Raw genomic sequence first — 13,523 nt, forward strand, 5'->3', positions numbered from 1 at the left:
ACTGAATATGGGTTGAAAATGATTTGTAAATGATTGTATTCCGTTTATATTTACATCCAACACAATTTCCCAACTCATATGGAAACAGGGTTTGTAGTTTTTAGAACTTACATTTGGAACCTAAGATGTAAGTTAGAACTATACGCTACTTTGTATTCAAAATGGCAACAGCGGAGGATGCATTTGCATGTAAGAGCATGTCTGCCCCGCAATAAGAGGATAGAGGGGAAAAAAAACGTATTGACTACAGCGCCAGACTACAATGGTCAACTCGCATCAAAGCTCCTCGAGTAAAACTTTACCATGTATGGAGATATCGGCTGACGTCACAAATGGGGAAAAACATCATTAACTAAAAACATCACATTTCCTCCAAACGTCTCGTTTGGAGGAAATATGAAAGAAGGCAAGATTGTGTTAATATTGCCCCAATGCCTTCATGGTTTGATTTCAAATTTTCAGGACTTATGCAGATCCTAAATGAACAAATCAGGTACCATCAGGTAAGAAAAGTTGGTTTTGCATAATCGGTCCCCTTTAAAATAAGGCATTTGTATTACTTCCATTACACTTTAGGCAGACATTTTAGGTCATTTTAGTCTTGAAGGACTTTATAAAAACTGATATGACCCACATTCTAGTAATCATTTTTGGTTTTAGAGAACCAGTTTTCAAAATAACAGAAACCACAAAACACAGTTTACATGTAAACAAAAAGGCCAGGACATTTTAATGTAATGCCATTTTCATCCTGGAATGAGTTTATGTAAACTGAAATGATACCCGTCCCATACTTGCTTGTTATTATTAAAGAACACATCAGTTTAAAAAAAAAAAAGCCAAATGTGTAAATACCCATTTACACATTACACAAAATGGGCCCAAATGACAAATATATTATACAACACATAAATTCCATACTGTATATCCAGTGACTTATTGTAAAGGATTTATTTCATGATCACATAAACATACCTTTTCCAGCCCTACCAGTCAGTTTGCTTTCAAATGGGCAGCATAAGAGTGTTATTTTTATTGATTAAAATAGTTTTATATGAGTCATTGTTTAGTTATTTTTGTTAAAAGCACTTGTGGTTTTAGTAAATTTTGGCCAGCCTGTTTTATTTATGTGTGGCCAGATTTTTTCACTTTAGGAGTTACAGCCTAGTTTGCTGACTGTCAGTTATGGTGAACGTTTGTGCTTGTTGTACTTTGTTTAGCACCTAAATAAAGCAGACATACTGGAGTAGGCATCCATCCCATATTGTTTACCTCACACTGTCCCTTTTAAAGCAGCGCAAAGACTTGGAGACAATAAATAAAGTTCGCCCACAGCTCTACATGAGCACGCAGCTCTTGGCGCGCTCCTTCCTCATGGCGGGCGGGTGCTCGTGAATCTCAGTCCGAGGCGGCTGCTGGGAGACCCGCTTGAGCCCCCGTCGCGAGCCAGCACGCTTGAGCGCCGGCCGGTTGACACGGGTCACCGAAGCCAGAGTGGTAACGTGGAACACGTCGCGGACGCTGTTCTCAGAGTACTTGGAGGTGCACTCTGCGTAGGCCACGGCGCCGATCTGTCTCGCCAGATGAGTACCCTAAAAGGGAAAATAGAAAGGAGTCACGAAAGTGGTCTTGTTTTTGATCACTTTGGTTAATAAATGTCTCTTAGGGAGCAGTGGACTAAAACAACCAAACAAAGAGGCAAAGGACGGGTGATAATTCTTCACTTCCAGCTGCTCTTTTCACTTTGAACGATGCTCTCGCAGCTTTCTTTTTTCGCAGCTGTGACTCACTGTTTTTGCTCTAGTTGAATTCTCCCACTGTAGCCCTCTTTCTGTGTCTTTTTTGTCGTGAATCAACCACAGTCTCTGCTTGCCTTTTTAGTCTCTAGCTACAGACCTCTTAGGACTTTCGGATTCTCTACTCAGCTATTTCTTCTGTTCAGTTTTGGGGAGGTCAAAGAGAAGTCTTACACCGAGTGCAGTTTCTTGTCAAGACCAACAATGCCGAAGTCAAGACTGCCCAGTCTCCAGACTAATAGGTGGTCTTCGTAAAGCCCCAATATTTTTACGTTTAAGCCCGAAAACAATTAATGCAATATTGAGTTAACGGTCTTTGAGTGTAATTCCAAGTCAGTAAATCCATAATCCATTGGCGTCCAAAGTCCTGTGGTAAAAAAACTACTTTTATAATAGCGTAGAGTCAAGGTAATTTTTGTGAAAGTACTCTTTAAGTATTCAAAAGCTATTCGTTTTCAGTCAAGTCTTATCAAGTATGGCAATATGAATACAGGACGCAATGGGTGGACAGACTACAATATTTTGAAACTATCCCAGATAACTTAACTAGATCATGGTCAATCATTCCAAAAGCACAAAGTGACAAAGACTTGTATGTACACAAACAGAACAGGTGGCTAACAACAATGCAACTCGGCCATTTATGTTAAGGTACTTGCATTAGCTATATGTAGCTTTACCCTCCAGGGTGGGATTTACATGTAGCAAACTACTAGAGTGAGAAATTCATGATGTTACCAGTCAACGTAATCATTTGCAGTCTCGAGTCGACAATTTGAGCACATTTATGAGTAAAGACCTTCAAGTGCAGTCAAAGCCAAATTAACCAATTTTCTTTATACGAGAGTCCTTTGATAAAGTTTGCAATCGGGGTGAGTTTCAGTCAACCCAAGTTGGTGTGTGGAGTCTAGGACATCAATTTCATACATAAAGTCTAACCTGAAATCTAGATAAACTTGTTTTTTGTCAGAAGCAACCTTTTATGGAGATATAAGTTCATTGTAATTGACCCTTTTGTGGCAGGAGTGTCAAACCTGTTTTCATTGAGGGCCGCATCGCAGTTTTCAGAAGGCCCTTTGTGACAATGAATGATATGTAGATATAAATGACCTGATAATATTATTACACAATTATCTATTATTGAATATATATTTTAACATGCACTGATTGTAGCTGAGATAGGCACATGTGGACTAGGGTATGTTTAATCAGGGCTTGACAAACTCTACAATAAGAGCTCAATTATAAGTGTGTCCTTCCTTGACGCAACTATGGATTATGTATTGCCGTGTTCTGTGCATAAAACTAGTGGTTAAGGGCATAAAAAATGTATTGCTATGAACACAGGCCAAAAAAAAAAGACTTGCGTTTGGGGAAACCCTGTCTTAAATCAAGACCAGCGAACGTTTAGTTTGACATTATTGACAATCAGGCTTCACTACACATCTCAAAATAAATCTTTGTGAAATATATATACCAATATTTCGTAAAATCTATAATTGTTTTTGATGTTATCATAGTTCGATCCACAACAACCACTATTAAGAACAATTTAATTTGATGATGTTTTCTATTGGTCAGTGCTGAGATTGTACAAGTTTGTGATGTCAAGGGACGTAATTTTTTCAACCTTTTTTGCCCAGACCGATTATGTGAAAACAGGCTGTTTTTTAAAAGGGGGATTGGGAACTTATTTGTTGGTTTTAGGCAAGTTAAAATTAAAATGCCTGAAAACTGGAATTAAAGTAAACTGATGTACAATGGAAAAGCAATTGTGATGCAATTACTGTCAGGACAATCAGGGTTACCTTTTTGTATTGATGGAGAAATGAGAAAATAGTGTAGCTTCCCAGAATAGGTAATTCACATTTGCATAAAAATAGGCTATTAAAATTCATGTTTGGTACCTCCAAGACACAAACAAAACAATTTAAATGATGCGCTTCTTGCTGTTATTTTTCCTGTTTTGTGCAACTTTGTAATTGCAGTCGCGAGTTTTTCAACGCACAAACTACGGGTACTTTTTTGTAAGGTTTGTTTGTGTTTGGGGACACAAAGTAAATGTTTATAGCGGCGTACCTGATTGGTGGATTACTTTTAACTGGCGGTCTAACAGTCTGACAATCACCGTTCGGTCTGTGTTAGGGTTACGGCTTAGTTCATTTCCGATACAGTGAGGAAACAAAATGTATAACAGAAAACTTTAATTTTTATGTAAACGGCTTTAATGATTTAAAAATGGAACATATTGCCTATTATGCATCGTAATTAATTTTTGCATGTTCTCCCCGTGAATGCGTGGGTTCCCTCCGGGTACTCCGGCTTCCTCCCACTTCCAAAGACATGCACCTGGGGATAGGTTGATTGGCAACACTAAATTGGCCCTAGTGTGTGAATGTGAGTGTGAATGTTGTCTGTCTATCTGTGTTGGCCCTGCGATGAGGTGGCGACTTGTCCAGGGTGTACCCCGCCTTCCGCCCGATTGTAGCTGAGATAGGCGCCAGCGCCCCCCGCGACCCCGAAAGGGAATAAGCGGTAGAAAATGGATGGATGGATGGATTAATTCTATCAGGTGGCTCTGTTTCCCATCACTACTTAACAATGGTGGCACAATTTTTTTGTCTTGTACATTTGTTCCTGGACAAATGTTATCAGAAAGGCCAAGTGTTTCCAAACAGGATACTTTAACGACAAAAAAGGGTTTTCAAGACTTCTCTTTGGCAATACTGCCATTTGCTGCCCTGCACTCTTTACACGGTATACACCTGACAAGGCGGTTTCTCTTGACTGCCCGTATAATGGCGGGCAGTCAGGGCCAGCAAGGCCTTCTCCGCTGGCATAACATAACCAGAAATCGTGATCATAATTGAACATACAATTAATTTTTTATTTACTTTCTCTAAATATCTAAAAGTATTCATATTCTCTTCATGTCATATTATGCTCGTTTCAGTGCTGTTTTTTTTTTAGATTTAGTTTGTATCCGATCAGAATTCAGCTAGCTTATGTTGCCATGCTGTTCCAAATCTGCCCAAGGCTTTCAGAATCAACAATGCGGGCATCCGTGCACTCTTAAGTGAACAGGGACATACAGTTGATAAACAGTTGCAATAGCCAATCGGATCACACGTTTTTTGTCAGTAAGGGCTTCTAGATGGCCTCACGTTGAACGTGACATTTACACGTCTTCTGATTGGATACTCACCGGGACCGTTAGCGGATGAATATGAGAACACATACAGTTGAGAAACAGTTGCAATAACCAGTTGTTGACAATAGCCTGATGTTAACAAGACTGTGATTGGATACTCATTTGCCATTCCAAAGTGAGTATCCTCACACAAGTTTCAATTTAGCGGGAAGCAGGAAATGTTGCGCCGTGGCCATACCGGGATAGCAGAGAAGGAGACCAAAACGTTGATTAGCTGGCAGATATACTGTATTTGCAAATCCTTTTTCAAGAAGGATATTTAAAGAGAAACTACATCTTGTGAGACGGTGTCGGCCAACCCTGGAAGCTAGCTCAGCTGTTCTGGTGATGAAATGGGGAAACACCCACCACATCCACTCAAATAAGCTGACGACGAGGGGCACCACTGGCTTACAAATAGTGATTTGAAATATTTAATGTTTTTGCAATTTTGACAGTAGTACTTAAGATAGGTGTTAATTGCTGATGCGTTTTAATTGATTTTTAAATGCGCCAGAAAATAACCTGTTTTGTACACTGTTGAGGTGATTCAATGGCCAGTAGGGCGAAAATGTGTTAATGTATAGTATTTCTCCAGCAATGGTCATGTGGTGACATAAATTATGGTATTTTGAGAGGTAATTATTGAAGTCGGACATCACTGAAGGCCTAGGTGGGAAACACACAGCCCGCCACTGCTTACGGTACGCCTGTACACTGCACGGAAAAGTCTGATTAAGAATGCATGTACTATATATATATACACTTTCAGGTCAAGTTACTTTTTCAGTCTAGTATGAACCCATTTCCTACCTGTTCGTGGGTGACTGGGAGGAGTCTGTGTTTGGACAGCTCCCTCATGACGTTGACGTCTGTCCTCATGTCCAACTTGCAGCCCACCAGTACCACCTTGGCATTGGGACAGAATTCCTGCGTCTCTCCTTGCCACTGTAATTAACATCAATGCACAATTTCCTTATCCTCGCACACAAAAGTAACTCATCACCGGCTACAGACTTCAGCTGTTAAATTTGCTCTTCGTCTTTGTCTGCGGTCCGTCTCATTGTTTTCGCCCATCCTGGCACAGGCCGACACTATGCTAGCACCATTTCTTCTCGCTTTTATAAGGAGATCTTTTCCCAAACAGAGCAACTGGTGAATGGCAGCAATTTAGATGAGTCACAAAGGACCCGTGTGAATAAAGCGGTGTATTGTTTGCGTTAATAATACGAATCAGCCAGCGGTTTGTGCGAGGTAAAATGCAGAACGCCTGCTCTCTGAGCTGTGAGTGTGTGTGCGATGAAAGGACGGACAAAAATGCTGGATTCTTCGTTCAGTTCATTGTTGGGGGTGGGGGTGTGACTACCCAACAACTAATGTAAACACATACAAAGACCCCTAAGGCACATTAGAAAGCCACTGAGTCGCAGTTCTTTAGCCTTTGCTTCTGGCAATATTTAATGAATTCATGATATGTGACACATGTGCTATTTCTAGCATTGCTAGCAGCTTGCAATAACATTAGGACACTAAAGTAAGAGCATTGTGTTGGCTGTTAGTAGCCCTATTGGCATGTACAGTACAGGCCAAAAGTTTGGACACATTTTCTCATTCAATGTGTTTTCTTTATTTTCATGACTATTTACATTGTAGATTTGCCATTGAAGGCATCAACACTATGAATGAACACATGTGGAGTTATGTACTCAACAAAAAAGGTGAAATAACTGAAAACATGTTTTATATTGTAGTTTCTTCAAAATAGCCACCCTTTGCTCTGATTACTGCTTTGCACACTCTGGGCATTCTCTCGATGAGCTTCAAGCACACCTGTGAAGTGAAAACCATTTCAGGTGACTACCTCTTGATCTCATCAAGAGAATGTCAAGAGTGTGCGAAAAAGTAATCAGCGGAAAGGTTGGCTATTTTGAAGAAACTACAATATAAAATATTTTTTCGGTTATTTCACCTTTTTTTTTTTTTTTAAGTACATAACTCCACATGTGTTCATTCATAGTTGTGATGCCTTCAGTGACAATTTACAATGTAAATAGTCATGAAAATAAAGAAAACGCATTGAATGAGGAGAAGGTGTGTCCAAACTTTTGGCCTGTACTATAGATAAGACTTTCCCTTAATGTAGTGACATTTTCTAAGGTATTGTCTCCTTCTGTCTCAACACATACAATGGAACATCTCTTAAAGACATGAACCAAAAGCTCTCAGTTCACACCATAATCTTTATTCGCTCATTCTTAGAGCAAGACTTTTATTGAGGTGTCAAAATTTGCCTTTTTATAGTTTTTGATAGTGACGTACTGTGAGTGGTTCTCCTTTGCCAGAATTACTGTACTAAACCGCCTAATGGCTTAATGTCCACTTTTATGTTTTCTATGTTGTCCAGTGTTCTCACACAGTGATTCTCAAACGGTAGTACATGTGCCGTGATGTGGGCTACATCTAGTGGTACGCTAAAGAAACACTTGATTAAAGTACAGTGTTTCATTTTTTTAATATTCAAACACAGTGTTACCGTTCAAACTGTGCGTTATATTGCAGTAGCCAAAATATTGAATGCATTTGTCAGATAAAACTTTGACAAACTTTATTGATCCACGAGGGAAATTGTTCCACACAGTAGCTCAGTTACAAAGGATGGAAAGGATAATGCAGGTATAAAGTAGACTAGAAATGTAACAATATAACATATGTAATACCGGTATTTACTTATTAAATATACAGTAGATAATATATACTGATATATTATTAAATTATATGGTATTTTATATAATATATACAATTAGGGCTGGGCGATATGGCCTTTTATTAATATCTCTCTTTTTAAGCCATATCCCGATACACGATATATATCTCATTGTTTTTGCCTTAGTCTTGAATGAACACATGATACATATAATCACAGCAGTATGATGATTCTATGTGTCTACATTAAATCATTTTTGTTTATACTGCATTAATATATGCTCATTTAAACTTTCATGCAGCGGGAAACCACAATTAAGTCAATTTATCAAAACTGTATTTATTAAACAGTTATTATTAAGCAGTGATTTCAAAACAGAAAGGGCAACATTGCTTTTAAGACAAGCTATTAGTGCACTTTTATGCATGATGTCACTAAGATGATATCAAAACAACACTCAAAGTGCCCTTTTTGTACAGAACACAACTACAATAGTTTAAAACAAATAGAGTGCACTTTTGTGCATGATGTCACACAAAATAGTTCAATAACTGTCAAATAAAAATGAGCTGCGTAACAGGAAATCAAATAGTGTATGTCCTTTGTTTGCTATATGGTAGGTTACTACGGACGTTATTAAATTCTGTTGACTATTTTTTTCATAGGATCTGGAAATGGTTGCTTGGGCATTGTGTGGGTATGGCACCGAACGGAGATGTGGATATGCAGTTTCAAGCACTCTTCATTCTCGAGCGGGGGACTTTTCAAATGATGCTACACATTAGCAGTAGGTGCTACTTTAACGCTTTTTCCGCACACTTGTTCGACATATTACCGCTTGAAGCCAAACCACCGCCTGACGATGACCCCCTGCTATTTTTCTTGGGAATTCTTCCTTCATTTGTTACCAGATTGGCACCGTTTTTCTCTCGTATTACCACTTGCACCACTCCGGTAGCATCACAGCTAATGTTACGCATGCTCCTACCTCTCATGCGAGGGTGTATGACGTGACAGTATGTGACGTATATAAGAAGGTGCGCTTGTCTGTGAGAAGGAAAGACAGGAAAGAGTGATAAGAGCCTGTAGTGTAATGCCTGCAGCTAAAAGTAACTGCGTGAGAGCGTATACTTGAATATCACGTAATAGTAATTTTCTATATCGCACAGAGACAAACCCGCGATACATCGAGTATATCGATATATCGCCCAGCCCTATATACAATATATAACAAATCCTAATTACCGTGTAAAATATTACGGATAGTATATATAGTTAATATTACTAAACCTCTGCGTTGTTTTAATGAATATTTGGGTCTACAATGATATTCTATTTTAATGTTCATCATTATAGAGCCAAGTGTTTCTCCAGTGAAAAAAGTTTGAGAGAGCCACAGTTCTCGTGGTATTATGCATCCCTTGAGCCAACATGAAACAGCCTCGGAGTCACCCCTAGCTAGAAAAAAAGGGGCTTCGCTACACATCTTAGAATAAAGCTCTGCCAAATATGTCAGTCAGCTACAAACGTGGGTGCTGTAAATTTGATCATTTGGTTTTTCTTTCGCAAATAAGTTAGTTATGAACGCATTGTAGCGGTAGAGCGAAGCCGCATCATAGCTATGTTAGAATTATAGCTAATAAGGCTGCGAATCTTTGGGTGTCCCACGATTCGATTCAATATCGATACTTGGGGTCACGATTCGATTACATATATATATATATATATATATATATATATATATATATATATATATATATATAATGTATATATATGTATGTACATATTAGGGGTGGGTAAATTAATGCGTTAATTGCGAGGTAACTCATCAATCTATTAACGCCGACAATTATTTTATCGCACATTTGCGTATGTTGTTTACATGCTTTTATTTTGTTAACGCCTTTTCTTAACAAGACGGCGTCGCCCGGATTGGCTTCGGCGTCGAGGGGCTCTTGGTAAAGATGGAACATTTGGCAAAAATACTGGACAATTCTGCAAATTTCATGGCTGGCTTACAGCGTGGTCACTCCGGGATCACTTACGACCGCCAGACTATTCTGGATGTGGATAGATCGGGCCGTTTTGGACTGAATGACGCGTGCTTGCTAGACCGGCTAGCTAGTATGGGAATACTTTGCCGGCTACATCCAGCGGCCTGTGAAGCAGCGGAGTATATGTGTTGTCCGTCTATTTATGAATAATGCAGACGAGGAGTGTTGAATATCACAACATACAAGATGCCGTCATGGCGACACACAGCCTTTACCGGGCTACCGCGCATGCTCGTCACTCCTGTTGCATGCTGGGTAGGGTAGTTCTTTTTTTCCCTGGCTCATAACATCACAATATAGTACCATGTATATGATGCGTTCAGTTTATCAAAGCACCAAGCAAACAATCGGAAAATTCCCATCAAATCAATTCCTAGATATGGTCATAATTATTTTAAGTGCACTACGCAGAATAAACACAACATTATTAATATTGCTAGTAAGGATAATTTTATCAAAAATTCCCTAAAACAGCCCACTACCTATCACATAGGTTTTTTAAAACATAAGATCCCTGATAAAAAAAAATGTTTCTGCTGTTACCTCAGAAATTGCCTGTTCAGATGTTATGATTGTGGCTCAGAGATTTGTATGTAGATTATATTTATTTTCCATAACAAACAGGATAACTTAAATACCCTGGCAGTGGCAATAAGCTTAAATGTTTGTATTTACATTTTTTGAGTTGATTTTCATAAAACATGCTATTTAACTGCTACTGTTTAACAAGGACTGATTTACATTGTGTTTGCACAACAAATGTTTTGGCGCTTTTGTTCGTGTGGGAGAATATTCCAATAAAGGTGCACTACACACTACTTTTGAATTCATTATTGGACTTTGCATATACAATGCAGTTATCGCGATTAATCTGAGAAATAGTGCGATTAACTTCGATTAAAATTTTTAATCGTTGCCCAGCCCTAGTATATATATATATATGTATGTATGTATGTATGTATATATATATATATATATATATCTGTATGTATGTATGTATGTAATATATATATATATATATATATATATATATATATACTGTGTGTATATATGTATATATATATATATACTGTGTGTATATATGTATATATATATTTAAAGCATCTATTATGTTTGGCAAGTGCACAGTTACTGTGTACATGTAAAAAGTGATAATAGCACTTGATGAAGCCACTGTTCACCGCTCATTAGCATTAAAGCTACAGACCAAATGGCGTGTTGCCAGAAGGGCTTATTAAAAGCACGTTTAAACTGTACATTTCTCCATCCAAGCTATATTTTGAACACAATCTTTTTAAAACACTATTGTAGGCCCTATGACGCTTGCGTAAATTGGTTGAAATAATAAAATAGGGGAAGATTGGTTATTTTTTAATTGAACAGTTGTAAGTTTAAAGTCCGAAATAGACCAAGGCCGGAGCCTGTTAAGGTAGATTTTGACAGTGGATATAAAGTCATACATACAAGATTTCATTCCGTGTGTTTGTGCAGAGATTAGATGAGGGAGGCAAAGGATACAACATTGAAGGAGAGGAAAGCGATTAGGAGTCAAGAGCTATTTGTCAAGCTTAGTAATGCTGAGAGAACAGCCTCACTTTGAAGACAAATCGAAGAGCACAATAATCGCTTTCTTTGTCAACAAGGGTTGTTTAAAACGCCGCGGAAAAAAATGACACATTGAAAGGATTACTCCACCAGATCGACGTGCTTTTGTTTGCGTTAGAATCGAGAACTGGTCGACGTGTCACTCTGGTATCCCGAGCATGCATTGTGAACTGTGTGAATTCACCACTGCCAATGGGGTCAGCTCCCGGGGTCAAAGTTCAAGTTGATGGATCGGAGAATTTGTCCACCCTACAAGTTACGTGTTTTGTGTTGGGCTGACGATGTCACTGCTGAATGATGAGGGATGCCCACCAAGTCAACAGCTGGGCTATGCAAAACATTCCCACACAGCAATTGAAATTAAACAAAAATCAATTTTAAAAAAAGTTATACGTTTACTTGAAAGTCTATTTTTGTATTTTTAAGAAAATACATTTGCTGTTTGGATTCCATTAGTATTATTATTTTTCAATGCACCATAATCATTTTACATTATGGCGAGGCAAGGAAATGTAAATATTAATTCAGAAACACAAAAATTACTGGTTAAAATTATTTTAAAACCGAATTGCATTTAAAATGTTGAAATATTGCCGGCAGTCATTTTTCCATGATTCACAATCCTAACTCTGTGGTAAACAAATCAATTTGCTGACTTAATCAAAACCAACGCTTCTGATATAAATATGAATAGTGAATAGAGTCATCGGAAAAAATGTAGACCATGCCTTTGTCTAAGCTAGCTCTTCAACTCCTGAACTACTGACTATTTACCAGAATATGAACCCGATTACACCAATCGGCGATGCTATTATCAAAACCCCCAAAGTCGGATTGAGCTGAAATTTCTCACACCTTAAGGCAGACCTGGGAAAAATATGGCCCGGGGGCCACATGCGGCCCATTAAGATTTTCAATCCGGGCCGCCGGACGTTCTACATAAGTTTTTTTAGACCTTTAACATCAGAACTGTCGCCGCCATTATGGTGTGCAGTGCTGTTTTTAAAGTAAGACTTGAACTATAGTAAGTATTTCAATGTTTGAAATCTGTGCTTTTGGGTGTTTTACGAGTTATTATGGTAATCTACGTCACAGCAGCTCAGACAGGAACAAACCAGAGTGGGCGGGGTTTGTTTTCAGAGCAGCCAGCCCGAAATGCATGTGTCAGGAACAGATGCAGAAGCACATTTTTACAACAAATTTCTGCATAAAAGTGATAATATATCATATTGTAGGTGTTTATTACACTTGTTTGTTTGTTGAATTTTTGTTGTGTTTTGCTTGATTGTAAAAGATGTCTATCGAGGAGCTGGTTTGAGAAGTAAAAGAGGAACAACATTCATGTGTTGTTAATATTCAGTGTTTTATTGGTCATAGTAAATATGGTAAATCACACTTTCTTTATTTTCATGTACAATTTGGGTGTCCCATTCAGTAGAAAACTGTAAAATTCCATTCTGTATTTTTGCGGTGGTCTGTCATAACTTTTTTAAAACTTTATCAGACATTGTGACTTTTGGTGTTAGTGTTCCTGAAAGGGACTCAAACACACATACTGTACTGCAGATTTTTATCGCTAAATGTGTACGTATAATTTATACACTCATACACGTTGCCCCCTTCCCCCAAACACATTTTTTCTCTCAATGTGGCCCCCGAGTCAAAATATTTGCTCAACTCTGCCTCAAGGAGATTGAAAAACTTCTGCAAGATTGGTAAAAAAACATGGTCGACATCAAGCAAAAACACATCTAGAACTTAGCAGCTAATTATCTATAAATCCTTGATCATTTGGCTAATGATTATAATTGTGTGTATTGATGTATATAAGTGAATCTACAACACAAAATGTGCATGAAAAAATTAAAATCTAATGGATAATATTGTTTTTCATAGCTCTAAAATGGAAATGTTTATAAGGCTTTAGTGGGGATATTGTAACAATATGCAATACAAAATGTCAATATACACAGAACATAAACTCATGCTAAAGAAGACAGACTACATTTACACTGCAGACCAAAGTGGCCTAAATCTGATTTTATTTAGATCTGATTTTTTTCCAGTTGGCTGTGACACTGCAAGTAAAATGTGATTTTATCAGACTTCAGTCTCAACGCGCACAAGACCCAATGTCGCTTGCATGCAAACTTTGATAAAGTGAAAACAAAGGA

At 38.1% G+C, this 13,523-nt stretch overlaps 1 protein-coding gene across 1 annotated transcript in view; it reads right to left on the minus strand.

Annotated features, from left to right (window-relative positions):
- Positions 1 to 699: 699 nt before the first annotated feature.
- Positions 700 to 13,523, minus strand: part of LOC133558342 (rho-related GTP-binding protein RhoN-like) — a 55,915-nt gene continuing 43,091 nt past the window's right edge. Inside the window, exons 4-5 of the mRNA XM_061909644.1 lie at positions 5,800 to 5,934; positions 700 to 1,592 (exon numbers count right to left, since the gene is read on the minus strand). Of these exons, the coding sequence (XP_061765628.1) occupies positions 1,338 to 1,592; positions 5,800 to 5,934 (390 nt within the window). The 3' untranslated portion in view covers positions 700 to 1,337. The remainder of the gene's footprint in view (positions 1,593 to 5,799; positions 5,935 to 13,523) is intronic.

Source organism: Nerophis ophidion, linkage group LG08 (genome assembly GCF_033978795.1).
Source record: "Nerophis ophidion isolate RoL-2023_Sa linkage group LG08, RoL_Noph_v1.0, whole genome shotgun sequence".
Lineage (NCBI taxonomy): Eukaryota > Metazoa > Chordata > Actinopteri > Syngnathiformes > Syngnathidae > Nerophis > Nerophis ophidion.